The 23,779-nt window shown below is 41.6% G+C and overlaps 2 protein-coding genes across 3 annotated transcripts in view; one reads left to right on the forward strand and one right to left on the reverse strand.

Moving 5' to 3' along the window:
• CLGN (calmegin) overlaps positions 1 to 17,352 on the forward strand; it is a 68,066-nt gene extending 50,714 nt beyond the window's left edge. For both annotated transcript variants that reach the window (XM_030563742.1, XM_030563743.1), the window contains exons 11-15: positions 4,869 to 5,084; positions 6,488 to 6,607; positions 6,859 to 7,000; positions 15,091 to 15,185; positions 16,450 to 17,352. In XM_030563742.1, the coding sequence (XP_030419602.1) occupies positions 4,869 to 5,084; positions 6,488 to 6,607; positions 6,859 to 7,000; positions 15,091 to 15,185; positions 16,450 to 16,530 (654 nt within the window). In that variant the 3' untranslated portion in view covers positions 16,531 to 17,352. The remainder of the gene's footprint in view (positions 1 to 4,868; positions 5,085 to 6,487; positions 6,608 to 6,858; positions 7,001 to 15,090; positions 15,186 to 16,449) is intronic.
• A 2,036-nt stretch (positions 17,353 to 19,388) lies between these two features.
• Positions 19,389 to 23,551, reverse strand: SCOC (short coiled-coil protein). The gene is made up of 4 exons (XM_030563792.1): positions 23,423 to 23,551; positions 22,679 to 22,750; positions 22,501 to 22,584; positions 19,389 to 21,811 (listed from the first exon to the last, which is right to left on the reverse strand). Exons 2-4 carry the CDS (start codon positions 22,698 to 22,700, stop codon positions 21,669 to 21,671), a joined length of 249 nt encoding a protein of 82 aa, XP_030419652.1. The 5' UTR covers positions 22,701 to 22,750; positions 23,423 to 23,551; the 3' UTR covers positions 19,389 to 21,668.
• Between the last annotated feature and the right edge of the window lie 228 nt (positions 23,552 to 23,779).

Here is a 23,779-nt window from a genome sequence, read left to right on the forward strand (position 1 = left end):
AACCATTAAGCAATTGTTCTCAATTCAAGCTCAGACACAAAACTAGGCCTTGCTGTGCTAGCCTCAGCAACAAACTCAAGTCCAAAGCCCCTTCAGTCCTCATGAGGGCACTGCTCTATATTCACCTGAAGTGGAGCACCCACAGGGATGGCGCTTGAAGAAGAAGAGAAGCTTACTCAGCTTGTGCAGGAACTGAGGTTCTTTGGGATGTGTCCCTGTAAGTGTTGCACTACCCACCCACCCTCCCCTCTGCTTCAGAGTACGAGTTAAATTCTCCACGGTAGAGAAGGAACTGAAGGGCTTGGGCTGTGTGCATGCTAAATTAGGCACCAGCGGCGCAGCGAGACCGCTACTGTGCATGTGCACCTCAACCAGACATGGCTACTGAAAATCTCCAATTGACAGTGCCAGGATGCACCAACACCTGAAGTGGAGCACACACAGGGAAACACGTCTCAAAGAACATCAATTATTGCATAAGATGAGCAACCTTCTCCTACAGTGCAAATTCAAAGACTTGAAAATTGAAGAAGTAGCAGATTGCAGTTGCTTGTGCAACCTGACTTCTGCTTCTTTGTTCATCCAACCTGTGTAATGAATGAAAAATTTTGTAATAAATATAGTAAATGATCATGTAATAAAAGACTATCAGAATACACATGCACAATGGGGCTGAATTAAGGTTCCATAGATAACTGTAAATCTGACATTTCCTAGCTTTTGAGTGTTTGGCTTTGTGACAGAAATAACATTCTTTTAACATGGCTTTTTTATGTAATTTCCTAGGGTTTTAATAATGGTTAAAAACAACCTCTGTTATTAATTCTCCATCATGCATCATCAGCAGAGTTTAAATGGCAACAGTAACTTTGCACTGAGCCTCATGGTCACAGGTGTCTAGGATTCCTGAAGAAGTACAGCAGATTATTGAAGACTTTTTTTTTCTTTTGAGGGCTGTGCTTGTTTTCACCTCTAAAACTGGAAAGGCTTTACACACATTAAAAGACTAGAGCAGTCCCTAGGACTATTACATGCTGGCTACAAAGAGGACAAAATATTGTCCTAAGTTCCAGCCAAGACAGCAATTCTACCCCTACAGGCTGTCTGACCATTTAGAGAAAAAGATAAGATCACAAAAGAGGCAACCTCTGCCTTCTACCTCCTTGATCATTTCATTCAGGCTCCCACAAGTCTCAAAGCAGCATGTTTGACATTTTTGTCAAAGATTGCATACCTACCAGCTTGGATTTCTCTGGCTTTTTTCTCTTCCTTTGAGAATAGGTTATCCCATTTCCTAAATGCATGGCAGACCATCACCTCAGACAAGTAGGTGCTAATCAGGATGGCATCAGGATGTACCCTACAGTTTTTTTTTTTCTATTTCCCCCCTTTCCACTTCCCTTTTCAGGGACCCATCTCATGAATCTGTGCTAAGAGAAAAAGTGCTGATTCTGCATTCTTTGAGAGCCACATCAGGCTGGGGTTTTTACTCCCAATATTTTCTAATACCCAAAGCCAGAGGGGTTCTTAGACCCATCCAGGACTTCAGAACCTAAACAGAGGTATCAAAAAGTTTAAAGTTGTTCCGTATGGTTTTCCTACCTTCTGTTATCCCTTCTTTAGATCTGGGAGACTGAGACGCTGCCCTTGACTTACAGGGTGCCCACTTCCATGTGGCAATCCACCCTAGCAGGTTCCTGAGGTTTATGGTAGTAGGAAATCCTTAACAGTTCATGGTTCTATCTTTCAAACTATCATCAGCACTAAGGCTTTTATCAGACTGCCACCACTGCCATGCACTTGTCTCCACAATGAGGATGTCTGCATGTATGCCTACCTGGACAATTGATTGACACAGGGTCACTCCAGTCATCAGTCAGAGACCAGTATTTGTTGGACTCTCCATTTGTTCAGCAGCTTGGGTGTGAAAATAAACAGAAGTCAAATCATGTCACTCTTCCAAGAATAGAGTTCATTGGGGCAGTCCTAGACTCAGCCACTGCCAAGGCTTACCTGGCAAAACAGGACCTCTGTGCATGGTTCAAGGATCAGCCATGAACCACAGTGAGGAATTACTTCAGGATCCTAGGTTAGATGGCTGTTTGTATATATGCAACCCCTCATGCCGGCTGCACCTCCAGGAAATGCAGGCATGGCTCAAGTGAGTCTACCACCCCCAGGTTCGTGATGTGGACAAACTAGTATGCATCCCAGTCAGGGTCTGTTGTCTCTAAATTGGTGGATGAGTCAGGGCAAAGTACATGAAGAATTTCCTTTGTCTCAATCTCTCGCCTCAGACTTTGGTAAAAGACGCTTGTCATGAAGTAAGGTCATTTGGATGATCTTCAGGCTCAGGGCTTATGGGCCACTCACAAGGCTAGGTTACATATAAATGTTCTTGAGCCATGTGCAATATTCCAAGCATGTCACATTCAGGGCAGGATCATGTAGGTGCTCCGTGACGACACCACAGCAGTATTTTATGGGAACAAGCAGGGAGGTGCTGGGTGCAGTCTATGTCAGGAGGCAGTCAGGTTGTGGCATTTCTGCATATGGAACTCGGTAACTTTTAAGGCATCTTACCCTGCCAGAAGTTCAGAATAGTCTGGCAGATCTTTCAGCCTGGATCATGAATGGCCTCTCAACCCAGGCATTCAAGGATCAGGGTTTAGACTAGGAGGATTTCCAGCAGCGGATTTGTTTGCAACTTGGTAGGAAATGTGCTTAGCTTTGCTGAAGAAATGGTCACAGTCCCAGGTCCATCTCAGACACTTCATTTTTCCTGTAGGGAAAGGCTAGAGTTATTATCAAGCTGAAGCAAGAACAATGTAAAATGATCCTCTTGCCTCAGCCAGTCTGGAGCTAACTTTTTAGTATTGGACCTGTGCAGAACTCTTACTACTTCCACAAATCAGAGTTGATATCCTAAAATCACGGGCGAATATTACACTCAAATTCTTGGGTGCTACATTTCATGGCATAGTTCAGCAGTGGTTAAATACAGAGGAGGCAAGTTACTCAGTGGCAGTCAAGAACATCCTGCTTAATAGCAAGGCAGGCAACATTCCACAATAGTTACTTACATTAGTAAGTGGAAGTGTTTCTCCATTTGGGCAGCTAGTCACAGTGAATCTCCTATACAATTCAAAAGATTTTGGACTATCTACTACATAACAAAGTTGGGTCTAGCTTTCAGTTCCATTAAGGTGCACCAGGCTGCAGTTTCAGTGTTTCCCCTTTCGAATATAAGGTAGGATTGTTTTCACCAGTTCTGTGGCAACCAGATTCCTAAAAAGTGGAAAGAGTCCATCTGTTCCTTTCAGGAATCTGCCTCCACCTTGGGACTTGAATTCAATGCAGTCAGCTCTTATGTCTTCTACTTGAGCCCTTAACCTTCTACTAATTACACCTCTCAGCAAAAGTGCATTCTTAGTAACTACTGCTAGAAGGGTTGAGTAACTGCATGCCCTGGTAATGGGTTCCCCATACACTGTATTCCACAAGGACAAGGTGCATTTTAGGCTATACACCAAGGTGGTGTCTGATTTTCACCTACATCAGTATATGTACTTGCCAGTCTTTTGAAAAGGCACATGTTCGCAGGGATGAACAGTAGCTGCACACTTCAGATGTGTACTGAGCCCTAGTCTTGTCCTAACCTAGGCAAAACAAATCCTGTTTGAGGTTCTTCCCAGCTTTTCATAACCTATGCAGCATAAAGGTTGAGTCACTCTGTTAGACCATAATGAGTCTAAATGCATTATCATGTGCTGTGTTGCCAAAGGCATCACACCTCCTAAGAATTTGTCAGTGCATTCAACCAGAGCGGACTTGGCCTCGACAGCATTTGTGGGAAATGTCCCTCTTGTGGACATCTGCAGGTCAGCAATGTGGTCCGTGGTCTTTTGCTAGACACCTTGCAGTTACAGCTGCATCAAGGGGAGATGCAAATGGAGAAAAGTGGTTCTACAGTTCTATGATGGAACTCCTGGCCCCATCTCCATTAGTAATGACTTGGAAGTCACCTACAGTGTCATGAAATTATGTAAGTACTCGAAGAAACAGTTACTCACCAACTTATAACTAAAGGTTCTTCAAGATATGTTGCAAGTTTCCATTACATGACCCACCATCCTTTCCCAGTGCATTAAAGTCTGTCATCAGGATCCTGGTGCAGAGGAACTGAAGGATGGACTGGGCAGCTTGCCCTTTATATTCTCTGTTTGGGAACCACTCTTGTGGGCACCAGCAGGGAAAACTCTTCGGCACTGGTACACAAAATGCACATGTATCCACAATGTAATGAACATATGCAACATATCTTGAAGAACAAGGGTTAGGAGAAGGAGAGTACTTGTTTCTTTCTTAACTTGTAATCCTGCTTCTCTGAAGAGATCATTTTTGAGGATTTATGTGTTCACCCCTCCTAAGATAACTCTTTGAGGTGCTGATTACTATAGGATTTAAGATGTAAAGCCTATTGATCTTGCAGTTTTATCTCAAGATTTTATAATCAAATTTTAATTTTTGTAATTGGCCATGAACAGTTTTGTGTTCATCCGTGAACAGTTGACTGAAAGATTCCAAGGGCAGTGGTGTCAAATCACTGATGAGCCCACAAGAAGCATAAGTGATGTAGGTGCCTTGTTTGCTCTCTAAGGGTTGTGCTAGTGGTTGGTAGCACATTTTAAAGACTTAGAGGTGGTCAGTCTGTCATGTTCTAGGGAAGTGACATGCAAGATTTTGCTTCTCAGAAGGATAACTAACTTCCCCTTCCTAACTGGCATATGTTTGGCTTTTTTAAAAAAAGGGATTCACTGCTCATGTTTTTAGTAGCATCTCTCTAATGACTTTTTTTCTTTTTACAGGGGATCTGGAGTCCTCAAAAAATCCCTAACCCAGATTATTTTGAGGATCTTCACCCATTTGAAATGACTGCTGTCAGTGCTATTGGTTTAGAGCTGTGGTCTATGACTCCTGATATATACTTTGATAATTTTATCATCTGTTCAGAAAAGGAAGTGGCAGATCGATGGGCTGCAGATGGCTGGGACTTGAAGAAATTGGTAGCTAGTGCTAATGAGGTATACAGTAGTATTTACCATACTCACAGTAGCCAAAATAAGCGGGGAAATGTGGTGCTTGAAGATTTTACTGTTAATGTAGACAATATATTGATTTGATTACTTTTTATTCAAAGTGGATAACCGTTCTGAGAAATGTGCTAAATCTTTCTAGTTTGACTGCTTAGCTTTTTCCAAATCTACGCTCTTCTCAAATGTAAGCCTTTGAAGCACTTGGCTTACATATGGGTGAAATCCTGATCTCTCTGAAGTCAATGACAAAACTCGTATTTACTTTAAATGGTGCCAGGATTTCAACCCTAGATTTCAATACTCCTTGATAAGTAAGAGTAGGATCTTTAGACTCAAAGCCTTGATAGTATACTTGCTCTAAATACGTAATCTCTCCAGGAATGGATAAATGACCAAGGATACTGGTCATGTAGCAAATCTACTGTCGAGCAAATTTAAGGCCCTTCGTCACTCTGAGCACATATTATACAACTCTGAAAATACAGTGTGCATCAGTTATCAAATCCATGTCCCCTATCCTGTCCTCATGTGCATATCCATCTTTAAATGCACTGCCTGGAGACAGCCAGCACCTTTGAAATCCTATGTGCACACATCTCCAGCTTATGTCACAAGATGTGCACATGATACACTGGCCTATTTTATATGATCATAACTCTCTCTAATGGCTGTGCCCAGCAACTACAAAGCCTCTTTCTTACAGCTAAGAGCTTGTCTACACAGTGGGGTAATGCACTCTAGTGCACTTTAGAAATCATACCTTTGTAAAGTGTTCACACTAGGTATAATTTCTAAAGCACATTAAAGTGTTTTCCATTAATTGGTCCTCACAGACCCTGCTGGTGTGCTTTAACATAATGCTGTTTTGAAATAGTACTCTGTTAAAGGGCACTAGGGAACTTTTAGCTTGCACCAAAAGGATCTACACAGACCAATTGATGCACAACACATTAGTGTGCTTTAGAAAACACACCTCCATAGAGCACATTACCCTGCAATGTAGATGAGCTGTAAGAGTTCTCCGTTAGCTGAAATGGTAGGATGCTGGCCTATGCTTTCAGTGCTTGGGCTCCCACTAGTGACCATGTATTCTGTCTGTGTGTGGCTCCTTTTCTTATATCTGCAGATCTCTAATGGTGCAAGTTTACAAAATTTTGTCCCTTAATATTTAATGAACAATATTCTTGCCCTTTAGAGAGAGAGTGCATGTGTTCAACATTATAACTGGTAAAGAAAATGAAAAAACACACTACATTCCCAGAAGAGAAGCATTTTACATGATGTTAAAGATTAACAAATGTCTGTACAGTACTTTGAAAAATGCAGTGAGCTATATAAATGCTAGGTCACTTTATTCATTATAGTGATTCGTTCTTCATTTCTTTCTGCAGCCTGGTATGTTTAGTCAGTTGGTGACTGCTGCAGAAGACCGTCCATGGCTTTGGGTTCTTTACATCTTGACTTTAGCACTGCCTGTAGGATTGGGTGTATTGTTCTGCTGGCCAACCAAGGTAAAAGAAAAATTAATTTTATTTTCACCTTTTTTTTTTTTTTACTAACGATAGTACCGTAATTTGTTTGACCTTAATGCTCTCTAGCATCAATAACTTTACATAATTGAAAAATCACTTACAAATAAAATCAGTTGGGTTTTTATTGTAAATCTTAATTTTAAAAATAGGCTTTTACAAAATCCCCCCAAATTAGAAAATAAACATTAGATATAAGTAATTTAAAAATGTAAATGATTAATTTTTTATAGAAAATAGAAGAAGACATTGACTACAAAAAAATGGATGTCTCTAAGCCAGTTACAAAGGGAGAACTGGAAAAAGAGAGAGGGGAGATAGCTGATGAAGCAGAATTGGAAGAAGAAAAAGAAAATGAAGATATTGCTGTAGAAGGTAAACTGAGCAAACAAGCTGTGGTTATAGACATGTCAAAATTCAAATAGCTATAGACTGCTTTTCCAGAATAATTCCAGTTCTTAAAACCAGCTATTGTAGAGTAACAGAGCTGGGGAAAAAAGTGTTACATTACAATAAGTAGTTCTTTGACCATTACCTGCCTGGAGTCTACTCTTCTTTGACCTTTGTGAATAGCTGCATCTGCTGGGGCGTATGCACACCTTGCCTCTGCCCTTCTTTTCTCCACCCTCGAGCAAGTGCGCTCAGTCCAACTGCCCTGCAGTTCCTTCTGACCAACCAAGGCAAAAAGCAGGGATGCTACAGTGTCTTTTGGTCTCTCATCAACTTCTTCCTGTAGGGGAGAGTTTTTAATGCCTCTAATATATAAATATAGTTAGTTGTGCATAATGTTAGGCTTTATACTCCTCCTGGATATTTGATCTCTTAAGATGCTATTGAAATGGTCTCACATCGTTTCAGATCTAAGATGACCATCGGCAAATCTGTGGCTTTAAGCTATGCTTCTCCTATGCTACTTTGTCCATCGTCATTAAATGTATGTGATGTTTCTCCTTCCTTGGGGAGAAGCTTGTTCCTAACTAGTCTATGTGCAAATTGTTCTCACACAATCCTGGAGAGCTGCCAGCTACTTCACTTTTTATCAGAAACTTTGAGGGTGTCATTTGCTGGCATTGAATTGCCTTAGGAGCCTGCACAGATCTGTCTCATTCTGCCAAGTCAGAAATCAGTAGATCATCAGGCCTTGAAATACTTTTAGACTTAGCTAAAACATCCCATGCCACTGGATCCAATACAGAGTGTTCTTAAACCATTCTGATACCCTTTCACTTCATGGTAGCATTCCTCTCAGCTGAAGTTGTATATAAGAAGAGGGGTCAGCACCTTCCTTGAGCACAGTCTTGACGTCTGTCAAGTTCTTTCAGATGACTAAGCCTTCCAAAGACTTTATTTCAGAATTACTCTTTTCACTCCTTACTGAGGAAGTAACAGTCAAGAGGCAAGTGATTATCAGATTGTGTCCACACTAGTGTCTCCATCCTCTTGATGACAGTGTTTTCTGGCGTTGGTGGGTGACCTCAGTGTCAGATGCCTTACCATTGGCCACTTCTGCATGAGTTGGATGCTTCAATATTGATAGCTTTTGGCTGTGTTAGTGCTGGTGCTTTGGTACAGTCTGTGACAGCACTGAGACATTCCATCTATGCCTCAGCATCAGAGGCATTAATTGTCCCCATGCCACCTGTACTGTTGACATAAGCATCAATTGCTAGTCCAGACTCTCCTGGCATTTTCTTTCTATTCTTCCTCTTATTTTGGCCTAGGCACTGTCATATTCCTTGCCCTTGAATAAAGAAGCCTCCCTTGCTTCTCCATTGAGTGCTTCCCTTTACTGTATCCTAATTGAGTTCATCTTGGAAACCAGGGGCTACTAGAGCCTACTTCACTGCTATCAGCATGGCAGTCTGGGATTCCTGAGTTACAGGTTCTTTCCATCCAGTTCAGGTGATGCTGCATCTGTGTGTGAGCTCCCTCTAAGCCCTCGTCCAGACTAACCCGCGGCATCGGCGGGTTAAAATCGATAGCTCGGGGATCGATATATCGCGTCTAGTCTGGACGCGATGTATCGATCCCCGAGCGCGCTTACATCGATTCCGGAACTCCATCAATCCGAACGGAGTTCCGGAATCGACACGGAGAGCCGCGGACATCGATGCCGCGCCGTCCAGACTGGTGAGTACCTCGATTTTAGAAATTCGACTTCAGCTACGTTATTCCCGTAGCTGAAGTTGCGTATCTAAAATCGATTTTAATACCTAGTCTGGACGTGGCCTTAGTAAGAGTTTCTCTAGGGGATACACCTTTTTCCTATGAACCACTGGCACTTTGCATTGGTTTTACTAAAGAAATTTTAGTGCATCTCTTGCTTTTTTTCTTCCCCCCCTTTTCCTTTATCTCTTTCCATTTCAGTTTCCTTCAGTCTGTTTTTTTTTTTAATATGTACGTTTTTCACTGCAACGTTCACTTCCCTACTTTGTTCTTTTCACACTTCCACAGATCGTCTCCTTCCTTCATCTCATTGTTTTCACTTCCCCCCGTCTATTTCTGTCCTAGAGGGGAATGGTTCAGCCTGCCAGCATCTCAAAATGCCACCAGGAATTTAGAGAAACAAGGTGGATGAGGTAATATTTTATTGAACCAGCTTCTGTTGATGAGAGAGAGACAGAGCTCTTCTTCGCGTCTGTGTGGCTCTAAAGCTTGTCTCTCCCACCAATAGAAGTTGGTCCAATAAAAGATATAATCTCATCCACCTTGTGTCTCTAATATCCTGAGACCGACATGGCTACAACTACACTGCATATCAGGGATTTAAGCAGAACAGTACAGAGCTCACTAATCATACTCAGCCCACATTGCCTTGTCTAAGACTAGAACAGGAAGAGTGAGCTGCACACTGATCACCCTCGATCCGTCATGTGATCTCTGCTAGTAATCCTATGGGAATGGCCAACTGCCCTGCAAGTCTATAGAAATGACTGCCCTCCAAAGTACATTCGCAGCAGCCCAGTTCAGGCCTGTTCTACATAGTTAAACTCATGAGATGTGACTTCATATGTAATATCATGAAGATGAAACTTAATTTAAAGATATAAGTAAAGTAATCATATTTCTTAGACTACAAATTTTCATACTGTAAAATAAAAAAAATCTCAATCTATTAAACTTCCAGGATTTTCCTCATGTTGTAGTGTGATGTTTCCCTTTAGCAGAAAGGAGATTAGTTTTGTGGGAAACAGTCTTAATTCTTAAATCTGCATTAATCCTTAGGCATTGAATCAAGCTGTACAACTCAGATACTTATTGCCATTCAAGATTTTTTCTGGTTTTATTCTGATGAAGTTCAAAATACTACTGAAACATTATTAAAAGATGTATCTTTCTGATAGCTGACTAGCATTATCAAAGTAGATTTTGGAGTGAATGTGTAGTACATGTGGTGCCAACTGCAAAGAAAAATTAATTGGAATCACGCAACTTCTTTGATTAACTTGTTTAAGAATTTTGTCTTTGGAATGGCTGTTGACGGTCAGTACTGTTACACCAAGGAGACTCATTGGATCCAGTGTTAAAGCCTAAAATCCCAGTAGTAACTAAACACATACTAAAGAAAACTCTTTAATTTCTAGACATGTAGTCTGTTCAACGGTCTTTAGACAACTTCTGTGCTTTCTGAGAGTAAAAAATAAAGGCTTTGTCATACAGCTCTCCTTTTCCCTACTTTCCTATTCACATGAAACTCATGATTCCACTTACCAGGAAGAAGCAGGCAAAAACCTATCAACCAACTTTTCATACCTAAGAGAAGGTTTTGTTCCCTTTACACCATTCTTTTTCCTCTTCATGCCTGAAAGCATGGAGCACATGGCTTCTGCTTTTCCCTGATTCTGCCTGTCCTACAGAAAGAAGACAAATTGAGGAGATGATAAAGGAGAAAAGGAAGGAAGGAAGGAAAGATCCTCCCTCAGGTACTGAGAAAGGGAAGTAACCTGGGCCCAGGCTTGAAAATGGGTTGAAAGTAACTTACAGGACTTACCGGTACTGCTGGAGTCCTGAGGAGGGGCGTGACCTCATCCGGAAGGGGCGTGGCCTCAAGATTTAAAGGCCCTGGGGAACCAGCTGTGGCTGGGAGACACAGGCCTTTAAATCAACCAGGGGCTCCCAGCTGCAGAGGTGGCTGGGAGCGCCCTGGGGCTCTGGTCGCCAGGGGCAACCCCAACATTTGCGTGGCTGGGGCAGGGATTTAAAGGGCCCAGAGCTCTTGCCGCTGAGGGAAGCCCGGAGCCCTTTAAATTCTGGCCGCAGCCCAGCCGCCAGAGCTGCGGCCAGGATTTAAAGGGCTCAGGGCTGCCTGCAGCTATGGGCAGCCCAGAGCCTTTTCAATCCCTGCCATGAAAGTCGATGCGGTCCAGCACGGCATACTGGCTCTTGCCGGTACGCCGGACTGGCTTACTTTCACCTCTGACTGTATGTATGTGTATGAATGTGTCACAAACAATGCAGCTGCAGCCTGCCACCGACCAGCAGCGACCCCAGCAACCGGCCCCTGTGGGCTGCTGCCTGCAGAGAGCCATCAGGTGCCACTGGGCTGGGTCTGCCCAGGAGTAAGTAACCAAGGCAAAAACCACAGCCAGGGAGCCAGGGGTGGCGGGGAGGGGAAGTCAGGGGTGAATGAAGGACAACTGGAATAGCCTTCATGAATTATACAAGATATTTAGAGGTTTTTTTGTCAATTTCAGCCTCTGCACTCTGCAGGCAGAACAAAACAAAAAGAGATCTGAGATTGCACCCGATGTCCTAAGGACATTTCAGGTGTTTAAATCAATATATAAAGAGGGTGGATTGGAATGAAAGCTACTATTTCTTTCAAAGGAGGCACAATAATTTCCTTGAATATTCAGTTTTCCCCTCCAATCCCTTTGTGGTTTTGTCTATGGGGGCTATTTGCTTTCCCTGTGAATCTTTAGTTGCTTTAGCAAAATTGCTTTGCCCAAAATAAACCCTAATCATCATAACACATCTTTCCATCATGTTCTCCATGTTTTTTGTTTTAAACAGTAACATTTCAAAGAGGATCTGCAAGCAGTTTGGACATCACAACCATGATCCTCTGCTGGGGAGGGAATGGGATAGATTTGAACTCGGAAATGGTTCCTGATTTTGTTTGTGTTTAGGAGATCCCCTCATCCCGGGGGCAGAAAAGAACTGCCCCTGCCATGGTCACACATACCCAACAACAACTGGGAGTGAAACTAACAAGTATGCCAGAAATGGCTCCTAACTCTGGGCACTGAACTGCACAGGGAACAGCTGAGTTTAAACTGTTCTTTTGCAGGCAGCAGCAGCAGGCATCTCAGCCGGTGTCCAGGCTGCAAGCTAGAGCCTAGAGGAGAACCCCTGTTTGAGGGGGAGGAATGTAGAGCCTTGTCTGCAGCCTGGCTGGGGTAGGGGTGGGAGGAGCTGAGAAACCAATGTGACAGTGAGTTTTCCCCTTCCACCTGCTTCTCTTTGCTCTGGATTTAAGCTGTGCAGCCAAATGCTTCTATTTGTTGTGTATATTAGTATTGGAAAGATCCCCTCACCCTGGGGGCAGAAAAGGACTGCCCCTGCCAAGGTCAAACACACTCTCCCTATGACCCCTTCCCCCCAGCTACTGTGAGTGAAATTAACAAGGATGCCAGAAACCTAATCCTGGGGGCTGAACCACAGGGAACAGCTGAGTTTAAACTATTCTTACGCAGGGAGCAGGCTTCTCTCTCCATCCCTCCCTCAGTCTCCTTTTCTTACCGGTCCTCCGCACTGGCCCATACCAGCGTACTTTCACCTCTGCCTCTACTCCTTCCTTCGCTTCCTGCCTCTTCTCGCTAATGTTAATACTTCAGGCTGATGGGCAGCAATTCCCATGCAGAGATGTAAAAGGCTTTCTACCAGACTACTTCATATGGAATCTGCAACCATGATATAATTTACTACTAGTTTTCTACTTCTGATCTTGACCATAGCTGTCACATCTGCAGAGTCAATATCTGCCTCCTTGTTTCTGGGTAGCGAGTATGGTGTTGATTTGACCTATGAAGTCCTAAATCTCCTGGGATCTGCCTATGAGAGAAACTTCCTGCCCCTCCATGCAAGACAGCACAATTGTGAACAGCAGAAGCATTTGAAGTAAACCACCTCAGTTTAAGAGTGTATGTGGCTGCTGTCAGGATGTTATCTCTAAAGGGGCTCCTCAACTTTGATTTGCTCTTGTTACTTTAATATGACGTTTCTGTGGGGCCAGTGGGTGGTGATAACTTGATTTGGCCACACATCCCCTGGTTTGCCCTCATTCCTCTGCATGGAGCTCCTGACACCTAAAGAAGCATCCAGGGAAAGAAGGTAACTCTGCCATGGAGGATAAGATGCATGTGCAACTTTTAGGGGACAATTAGATCCTTATTTATTAGGTAATCAGTAACAACTAGTACAATTATCTACTTTCTACAAGTACTACTTTCGGTGTTAAGGTTTTTCTCGATAATTTTTAAATGATGTTAGCACTTCTGCGAAGTGCTGGATTGACAGCACTAAAAACTAAAGTCTTTTTGACAGAATGTGAGCAGTGGTGTGTTGCCACACCATCCTTACAGTTATATAGCTATTTTTTTAAGTAAATATCTCTAAGTCTGCATCTATACCAGGAAAACAAGGACATGTTGTTTTCTATTGGTGGTAACTCTACTGTTGGTAGCACTGGTAGAGACTATATGGCGCAGACAGGGATCAGGTGTTTCCCACCATGTCATCTTTCCCTGCTCTGAATAAAAACACCTAATACCTGTTAAGATTACTATTTCCACCACTGGAGTTGAACTGGTAGTGAATTATGGGTCGAAATTTCCTACTGTAGATCAGGCCAGAGAGGATAAAATGATTTAAGTGTCCATGCCCATTCAGTTCATGGCACCTCTGCTGAGACTACCAACAAGTGCCAGTTAATATTTTTTCTGACATGGATGTCTGTCACTAAGAACTACATTTTTATTACTAATGCTGATTTCAATGTTGTAGTTGTGTTGGGCCCAGGATATTAGAGACACAAAATAGGTGAGGTAATGTCTTTTATTGGACCAATTTCTGTTGGTCAGGGAGACAAACTTTTGAGTTTACATAGAGCTGGTAGAGGTACTCAGAGTGTCACAGCTAAATACAAGATAGAACAGCAGATTGTTAAGCATAAGGAGTTAATATGGGTATCAAAACCATTCCAGGTGAAGTGGGCAATTAAATCCTCTGCACTCCTAGGACAAAAGAAGGTTAGTGGGTTACAGATTCTTGTAATGAGCCATAAATCCAGTGTTTGAATCCATGATTTTTTATATCTAGCAAAGGTACCAATCTTAGTTCCCAGGCCCGACTTTTGGATGTATTCTGCCGGTTTCCTTTGAGAACGAGGACTGAGAGGTCAGAGATAGTGATAATTTTGTGAAGTGAGTTTGCACAAAGGTGATGGTAGGTAGTTATTTTTTTAATCATTTTTCTGTATGAGTTCATTTTAGAGTGTAGTAATTGTCTTGTTTCACCCACATAACTGTAGTTGGGGCATTTGCACACTGAATGTACACTACATGTGATAAGAATGTGTAGGACTCATCAATTTCAACAGGTGTGTTGTGGGTGCATTGATCATCATTGTAGTGGAGATATGTCTGCAGGTTTTGAATCTGTACAGCAAGGTCTGGTGCTGCTTTGAGTTGGTGTGCCCTTGTCTGTTAGGATCTTGCTTCTGATTATGAGGTTGTTTTTTGAAGGCCAAAATAGGGATTCGGGAAACCCATCAAGTATGAGTGGTAAGTGTTTAACTATACTCTGTATGATAGATTCATAATTCTATTGTCTATCCCATGAATCGTCCAATCTCTGTTTTGGACTAAAATTCCATTTGCTAAAATAGTTAGATATTAGATTCCTCCTTTTTGCGTCAACAGTTGTTTGCAGTTGCAATAAATATTGCTTGAATGTCTAAATACATGAATTGCTGGCATGAAAAGAGCCTAGGTTGAAATTGTCAAAATTAGGTACTAAAATTTGACAATGGATCTTATACTAGTTCAGTGAGTCTCAGACTTGTATTGGTGACTCCTTTCACGGAGAGAGCCTTTGAGTGCAAACCTCCCACCCCCTTATGAATTAAAAACACTTTAATATATATTTAACAACATTATAAGTGCTGGAGATGAAGTGGGGTTTGAGGTGGAAGCGACCCCATACATAATAACCTCACGACCCCCTGAGGGGTTCCGACTTCCCCCACCCCCTTTGAGAACGCCTGCACTAGTTGATGTTAAGAAATCTAACCCTGGTATCAGGGGATTATGTTAGTTTGAACAGTTGCATATAAAATGGCCCATGTTAAAATTTGAAATTGGTGTATTTTTTTGTGTTTTGCTTTAGTAGTGTATTTGGTTTTCTTACTTATCTTCGCATAAAATAGTCCATCTACTGAGTTGTCATGTTAATCTCTGCTCTAGAAGGTGAAGATAAAAATGATGAAGAGAATGAAGCTGCAGAAGGAAGTCAGGAAGAAGAAGGTGACAAATCAAATAAATCTGGCTCAGAGGATGAGGTGAGCTACTCTAGAACAGCAAATACTATTTGCAAATAAGCACAGGAGGGGGGGAAACTGGAATTTGATTGTTTCAGGGAAATATGTTTTACAGGGGATATAGTGACCACATCCTCCTTTCCCCCTCCAATTTATCCATAAAACCAGACCCCTATCCACATACTAATTTGCATGTTTTCTCGATTTATATTAATTTGAATATTTATTTTACTATTTCAGGCATTAGAATTGTATAGGCTTGTAAAATCTGTGGTTACAGCTTCCCCTGCTACATACAACAGTAAGCAGCTTTGTAAATGTGTTCGGAAGCAGCCTGCTGTGTATTGGAAAAGGAACTCCTTCCTCTGAGTTTGGCTGAAATGATACTATTTTTTAAAACTTCTCACTTTCTGTAGAATTTGGTAGTGTTGACAGGGTTTGTGCCAGGGAGATTGAAAGAAGAGTAGTTAGCCACTCTTTAGCAGTTTTGAAAGCGTTGGATACTTTGGCAAGTAGCAAATCTCTTAATGCCTTGTTTTGGAAGACTTCAAAAATATTTCAGATTTTCTTATATTTCTGCATATCTTATCCAGTTATTACCAGGATATGCAAATGTTTTAATAATTATGACTAGCTGTTAATATCTCACTCACGGATTTCTCAAACTGATTGTCATTGCTAAGACAGTGCTATAGCTCAGGAACTTTAAATTAAAATGACAGGCTTGCCATTGGGTTTTCCTGGGAAGTAGGGTTGCAATACATTGGCCCATATAGGAGTTTCCTCTTGGGAGGACTTCTGATATGGTAATTACCTGTTTTCAAATGAGGAAGCACTAAGTTGATATCTGTTTTGGCCAGTCCCATGCTGCTTACTTTGTCTCCCTGAGTAATGCAGCATGTGGAGTACCTAAAACCTCTAAAGTAAGAAATGATGAGTAGAATGAGTGCAGACTGGGGGGAAAAGAGGTTACTGAATTCATGACCCTGCAACTGAAGTTGTTTGTTTAGATACTACTGAGTAAATTAAGCAAGAAAAGTAAGACGCTTTTAAGGATAAAACTTCAGTTTATACTCATCTTTTATATTCTGTTTATAGGACAGGAAATAAAGATTATTGAAGGCTGAGGAAAGGGATTTTACCATTGTGCTTTTTGTAACACTTGCCAAGTGTTGCAGTATTTTATCCATAGACAATGTGATTGGGATAAGGAAAATACCTCTCATTATTGCCATAATTAAATTTAGATTGCCGTTTTAAGTTAAACCAAAATCTTCTATTCCAGATGAAAGAAGCTGACGAAAGCATAGGGTGTGGAGATGGTCCAATGAAATCAGTACGCAAAAGAAGAGTACGAAAGGACTGAGTTATTTCCAACTAGTATTTTTAGTTCCTGATTATAGAAACTTAGCATGCCATTTTGGTGTGCCTGAGAGCATGCAGGTTACTGAGACTTTATATAAAAAAACAAAAACAAAAAACTGGACTTATTACTACATAGCCTCCTGCTTCCATCTCCAGCCTCCCTGATCTTTCCAAACTTAGCATTTTTCCTCAAAAAAAGGAAAAAAAAATCTGAAAAGTTATATGGTGTTTTTAATTTAGATTAAAAATAAAATGGCAATTATATCTGATTTAAGATTGATATTCTTAGAAATTAGTTAATATTGATTGATGGTCATTTTGGCTCTAAATGTTGTTTTTTAAAACATGAATAGTAAATGCGATGATAGTATTTTGCAGCTCTAGCACAATCAGCTGCTTCCACTTCACCTGAAGTGGACTGTAGCATCTCTAGTAGTTCACAGCCCTAAAGAAATGGCCAGTCATTTTTTTTCTGTGCAGAGCTAAATACAATAGTTGTTTTTGTATGATAAATACAGTGCTAGCAATGCATTTTATTGTAAATGATCTACCTTTTATAATATGTTTGTGGTCACATGTTCACTTTAGGCATTTGTTACAGTAATTTATTTGACAAGGTATTCATAGGAACACTGGTTAATAGATAGCATAGCATGTTTTACATCTGAATGCAGAGACTTCCCATCTACTTGAAGTAAAATGGTGTACAGGTAACTTTTTTCAAACTTTTATAGTTCTCATGTTCCAAGCCCGAATGGCCTAATCCCGGTTGACAAAATATTTAAGTGTACATTGCCTCTTGAAAATAAAATATTTAATATAATCTCTTATGTTTATCATGAAATTTATTAGTCTCACAGATTAGAATTTTGAGGGGTTGAGTTTTTATTATAGTCAAAACACCTTTAATTACACTAGGATCTAAAACAGCATACTGCAAGAGAAAGTTGTTTTGCGTCTATCTTATACTTAAATTAATCGAGATGTAGTTGTAATTGTACATACCACAAAGGTCTTTAAAAGCAGGGTTTTCTTAAATTATTGAACTGTCATTTGCTAAAGAGAATTTATGCTAGAATTGGGTCATGGGATCTTGGCTTTCTAGACTGTGTTTGACAGAACTCCTAGAATTTTTTACTGTAAAGCAGTGCATCAGGCACGCTGTCATACACTGCCACCCCTTCACTATTCCAGCAGTTCATCTTTCCTGGTTTAAAAAAAACAAAACTATTCACTTTGCGTCCAAACCCGAATCGATGTCACTCTAACTCTTTTTTTATAGCAAAGCCCTTCACAGGACTTAAGATTTTAAACCAAGATTCTCATTTTCTGTGTGGTGTTTATTCCTCAAGCTACTTCCTTCAAAACATTGTGGATTTCTAAAGAGGTTTTAAGAAGCAGCTTTTTCTCTTCCTTCCCTGTCCTCCTTTCTCCTATTATTCCCCCATCCACAGAAATGGAAAACAGACAGGGGAAGCAGAAAGATAGTAATTATCCCCATTGCTTGACCCTCCTGTCCACAAGGCATTTGTCTGGGGCAAAGGTGAAGTTTCTGGTTTGTGTGCAGCCAGATCCACACTGAATTAGCTCAGCAGGGGAAATTCTCATCCATGTTGAGCAGAGAGCAAGTAAGCCTACCTCACTAAGACTGGGAGCCAACAGTAGGGAAGAGGTGATAAGTCTTGATAGCCTCTTCCTGAGTATGGGATCCCCATTCCCACAGCTTGCAGATCTGTCCAATGCCTGAATCACTGTGGAAGGCCAGGTTCTCCATGGCAACTGAGGCTCTGGAGAGGAAAGGGGGGGGACCACCTTCCCCCCTCCAGTGCAGAGACTTCAGACCCCCTTACCTCCAATTTTTATTCCTTTTGAGGTAACCAGTGTTCCAAGGCCTGATCCAAGAGATTAAAGAAAAGAGATGTAGCTGTTTCAAAGTTGAAAAAGCAGGGTTAGGCTTCTCTGGAAAAGCCACCCACCCCTGAGCAACACAAGTTACAGCAACTTAAGCACTGGGGTGGATAGTGCTATGTCAATGGGAGAGCTTCTCCCACCAGCATAGCTACTGCTTAGATGGGAGAGCGCTCTCCTGCTGGCATAGAGCATCTTTCACCAGATGCACTACTGTGGCACAACTGCCTCGCTGTAGCAGTTCGAGTGCACACTAGCCCTGAGCTGACTTGTGTAGTATTCAAGTCTATAGCTTAAGAACCTAGATAGAGGGTATGCAAACCTCCAAAAAGATACTTTTAAATAAAGTGCAATGTTTCTGAATTAAAAGGTGCGTTTAAGGGCTTTTAGTATCTTCACTTTTGATTAGGTTCTCTATCAGTGTGGTTTAGATACCCAAATCATTGGGCCCATGATAACTTATGATTAAACATTTACCAATTGACAGATGTTTAGGGTCTGATTCCACTGCAGTTAATGGAATAGATAGTGGGTACTAAAAAGGCCCAATGTAATGTTTAGAACACAGAATAATTAGTGTACAAGATCATACAGCAGTGCAAAGAAGAAAAGGTTACAGAAGAGGTTTCTTCTGGTGCACATGCAGCTTATTCAGGTTACTTTGAAACAAAGTTAAGGGAAAGAAGTGAATGAATTTTCTATTGCTGACTAGTTTCACTGGATAGCTATGCATAAAATTTAATTTTAGTAGCCAGAAACAACCAGTGTCAGGGCCCTAGATGGTGATAACTTACTGAAATATTATACTCTGTGTGGTTAGCAAATGCTAATCATGCCTACTGTTTAATTTTTATATAGAACTTTCACATTAGTTTAAAACCGCCTTAACTCAACATTTACATCCGTAAAACATTCCAACCCTATATACTGTCCATTCTACGACAAACCAACTGAGACAAGTCAAAAGCTTTTATTAAATGTAAAATCAGTAATACAACACAATTTTAAAAACGTTCATAAGTTAAAAGGCCACAATAGTGGAAAGCAAAATGTTTACAGTTGAAATGACTACTCTATATACATATGGCTAAAATACCACTATCTAATCTTACATTAATACACAACATGATTAAGATTACTCTTTGATTTTAGGAAAGTGGCTCAACTCTAACAAGTGCACCAGCTGACAATAGTGGATCTTTCCTATTATGTAAAGGGGGTGTAATGCTATCCCTTGCTTCGTAGAACAGTTACGGAGAAAGGAGCAAAAATGTATATATATTTTTGAAGACATGTTATGGGTACTGTTTTATACCCAAACATCACTTACCTATTTGCTACCAGTACTTGAGTACACGCAGAGTGTTTAATGAGCACAAAGGGGACAGATAAACCCCAAAGAAGTTTAAAATTACTGTTAGTGGCTGGGTCTTTTAAACTCCTATGTTGGCCAGGCAGTTGGCTTAAAGCCCTAGCCAGGTTAGGTCCCATTCTCTACACATTTAATTTTGTTGCAACTTGGGCCCTGACTCAATATCTAACTTAAACTTCACCTCTCAGCATCCCACTTGGTGCCATCTAAAACTTTGCAAGGTATACTTTTTTTTTTAAACAGTGGGAGGGAGGGACCAAGGCCCCACTGCCTGAACAGTCTCAATCTTTCATGGATGTGCTCTTGTGTCACCACTCTGCTGTTGCTGAGCTCTAGCTCCTTTAGTTGCCCAAGGAAGCTCAGTATGACATTGGTTTAACTCTTCACAGTTACATCCACTCACCCAAACATAATTCTCATGTTTTTATTTTACAGAATCCATCACAGTAGTGATGAAATGCAGCCTTGACAATAACACATTTTACTTTACCTCTTAACATGGGAAAAGTGATTTCCATTATTGAAAAGATGTTTTAACTAACATTCATAAAGCCACAGCAAATCAGCTAGCTTGATACAAAGACATTTGGGAGGGATGTGTAAGTTTCAATACTGAAATGAAATCTTACCAACTTTTACCTTTTGCTTTTTCACTATTAATACTGATTTACACTAGAAATATTTGTAAACTTTGCTGACCTTTACTACAGCCCAATCCTAGTAAGAGCAGCCCATTTAACACATCTACACTAGAAAACTGAACAGTTGCTAAGGGTCGCCTAAACTAGTCCCCTTGAAACTGTGCTGAAACAGCGTTTCAAATACTAAAGTAGCCAGAATATCCCATCCCAGAAACACTAACTACCAATTTCTGCCCCTTCCTGATAGCATGGAAGTGTATTAGTGCAAAAACTGGAAGTTGCTACCTCTGGCAACAAATCAGTACAAGGCGGCCATTTGGGCACCAATGATGTTTGAAACAGTAGGCTAGCTTCTGGCACCTACACATGGCTCCAGTGGCACAGAAACCAGGGCCAGGTCTACACTACAAAGATTTGTGAATATAGCCATGTCCATGCTAAGATGAGTGATTCTCAACATGGTGTAAAACCACCTCCTTGAATGACATTAGCTAACAGAAAAACTGCCAGCAGTTAGGGAAAAGGAACTGGTTTGAAGTGTGAAAAAAAATCACACGCTGTAAACAGTAACATCCCAGTAATTCAGCACTCCTCGCAATCTTTTACAAACAGGTTATCTTCAGTTTGTCAAGAACAAGCAAGCCATTAGAACCCTGCAGAGAATAGTCACATCTCTACTAGTTCATGAAAATCTTTAACCCGTTCCAATTATTTATTTTTTAAAATGTTTGTTTTTCATCTGCAAAGGTAATGAGTGTTCTAGACAGATACCTAAAATTATTTTTTGAGCTGAAGAAAAGGTGGTGCAAAGTAAGTTTAAGTGTTCATTTAAAATAAGATTAACACTATTTTACACCTCATTGTATTATTCTGCTACAAGACACTATCCTAAAATCTTCAAAGTAGTTGACAATCAGATGTTTGCTTAACCTGACAAACTGAATCCAGTTGACAAGACGTGCCATTGTTGATTTTTGAAACATATGCAAGTCTAGTTATAAAGTCTCTACATTACATTTGCACATTGCTCAAAGGCTAACAATACACAAACTCATGGCTTCAGTTGTTTATGATAATGTTTTTAACTCTGTCTATGATAGCCATTAATCTTCAGATATCCAGGGAAGCCACAAACTAAGGTATTTTAACTCATGTAGCCTATGCCAATGAAAACAAAAAAAAGCAGCAATACAATGGCGTAATCTGGAAATCAACCCCTTACTTTCGTTTGCTTTTTGTGTCAGTTGTCTGAAAAACACTAGATGCAGACATAAGATTTTCTATATATTGTCCGAGAACTTGATTTTCTGATTTGAGTTTCAGGTTTTCTTCCTTAACAGCATCTACTCGTGCTGACAGATCTATAAAAAAAAATTGTCTTTAATGTAGGAGGCGCTTAAGCCATGTGATGCACCCAAATCAAGTTTTTACATAAGGTAAAACTGCAATATATATGAAACACCACAGTAGCATAAGTGTCATCTAACAGTCTTTTGCTAAATCAAGTTATTTGCAACATGACAGTGTTATCATATGGCAAACTTGTTACCCAACTATCTCATTCTATTAATTATCCTTCACTTTTCTGTTTCTGGTCTCTAAGATTTCAATTGTAGATTTTTTGTGACATTCACCTAATTTTTCAGGTGCTAACATGCTTATCTACTGCTGACTAAGCAGCCATAGAAATTTGCAGAACTTCAAGCATTAATAAACTCATCCACAAGCATATTTTGTCTATGGCTAAAAGAAATGTTATTGAAACTGGTCCACTTTGACTTTTGAGAGCATATCAAAAGGTTTGGACACTACATCATACAAATAAACAGAAAAATATGTTTGATGCCAATGAAGTATCTGTCCATCATGTATATGTATCTTACTCTGCATTGGGCAGTAAACATTCCCTTGGATAAAGACCATGGTCATCAGTACATAGACTGTCCTTTTGATCAGTGGATTAAGTGTTACCACAGAATATAAGGAGTCTCCCTACAAATATCTGCATGCTGTTCAACACTGTAACATTCTAGGATGGCAAACTGCTAACCTTCCAGTGTATGCTGCAGTTCCAAAACTTGATTAATAAGACGTGTTTTTTCTTCCAGTTCCACTTGATTTTCAGCCTCAATAGCTGCAATAAACCACATAAACTTTAGTGCAGTCTTTCTGGCAAAATTAGCTATTACAGTAAAGAATATTAGTTAAGAAGAATAAAGGCCTTCTACCATCCATGTCAGCATTCATCATTGTGGAATGGGAACTTTCCACTCCTGGATTCAGGACTTCTGGGAGAAGTTCTGCTTAAAGAGAAAAAAAAAAGTCAAAAGAAGAACTAGCCACTACTATAACCTAGGTGTAATCATCTTTAGAGGTGAATTTTACAGGAGCTACGACGGTGAGTCAAGTATTGCCCAGTCCCTATTTACACACAGGCCAAAGAGAACAGGGAGAGGCTTTCAAACCGATTCCTAGTCCCAGTAATACAACACACACGGGGAGCCATGTAGTCTGTCACCACACACGGGGAGCAAGTGATTAGCACTACAGCTGCCGTCAATCCGGCCTCGGTCAGTTCACAGGACAGGCAGCTGGGCGCCTCTCCCATGCACGGAGCAGCTCAATACCGTACTGGGGACTGCTGTGTCCTGCTTTCAGCCCCGGCACGGGCCTTTCCAGCCAGGTTCGCTATGTGGACAGCCCGCGCTGAACAGGGCTGAGCGCCAGGAGCGGCTCTGCCCCGGTGCAGCTGGCGGGACGGGCGGAGCGGCGTCCGGGTGCTGAGCAGAAGAGCCCCCTGCCTCGCCGGCCCGGCCTGCCGCCTAGCGTATCGTCGGCCCCGCCCGGCCGCAGCGACCAACGCCGCTGGCCCCGCCGCCGGCCGGGCTCAGCCGAGCCGAATCTCGCTTAAAGAGCGCTGGCCGGGTGCGCTCGGCTGGGAGCCCCAAACGGGGCGGCCCCTCCCCACTCACCTCGGAGTCGCGCCGCTGCTCGACAGGCTGCGGTCCCCGGCGCCCAGAGCCAACTCACTGCGACTCCGCCTCCTCTCCCCAGCGCGCCTGCGCAGCCTCCTTGCCCAGGACCGGTGCGCGCACACCGCGCCTCGCTTACCCAACAAACAGAGCAGAGACTCTCGAGGAGGCGGGGCGGAAGGACTCAGTCGGCTCCAGGAGGCGGGGCGTTCCACGGGGACAGCAAATAAGCAAAGGGAGCTAACATCTGTGCTGACGTCACTCTGGAGCTTTGCTTAATTGGATAAACTGCCCCACAGTGGGCGGGGCCTGTGAGACCAAAAGGAGGCTTGGGGAGGAAGATTGGATATGGGCGTG

This window comes from Gopherus evgoodei, chromosome 5 (genome assembly GCF_007399415.2).
Source record: "Gopherus evgoodei ecotype Sinaloan lineage chromosome 5, rGopEvg1_v1.p, whole genome shotgun sequence".
NCBI classification, from domain to species: Eukaryota; Metazoa; Chordata; order Testudines; family Testudinidae; genus Gopherus; species Gopherus evgoodei.

What these genes read in the sequence shown, in the direction of transcription:
- SCOC (XM_030563792.1), bottom strand. Translation starts at nt 22,700, where the DNA reads ATGATGAATGCTGACATGGATG. An exon ending in GATGAATGCTGACATGGATG is followed by an intron (nt 22,585 to 22,678) that starts GTAGAAGGCCTT and finishes GGTTTATTGCAG; the next exon opens with CTATTGAGGCTGAAAATCAA. An exon ending in ACTGCAGCATACACTGGAAG is followed by an intron (nt 21,812 to 22,500) that starts GTTAGCAGTTTG and finishes TTTTTTTTATAG; the next exon opens with ATCTGTCAGCACGAGTAGAT.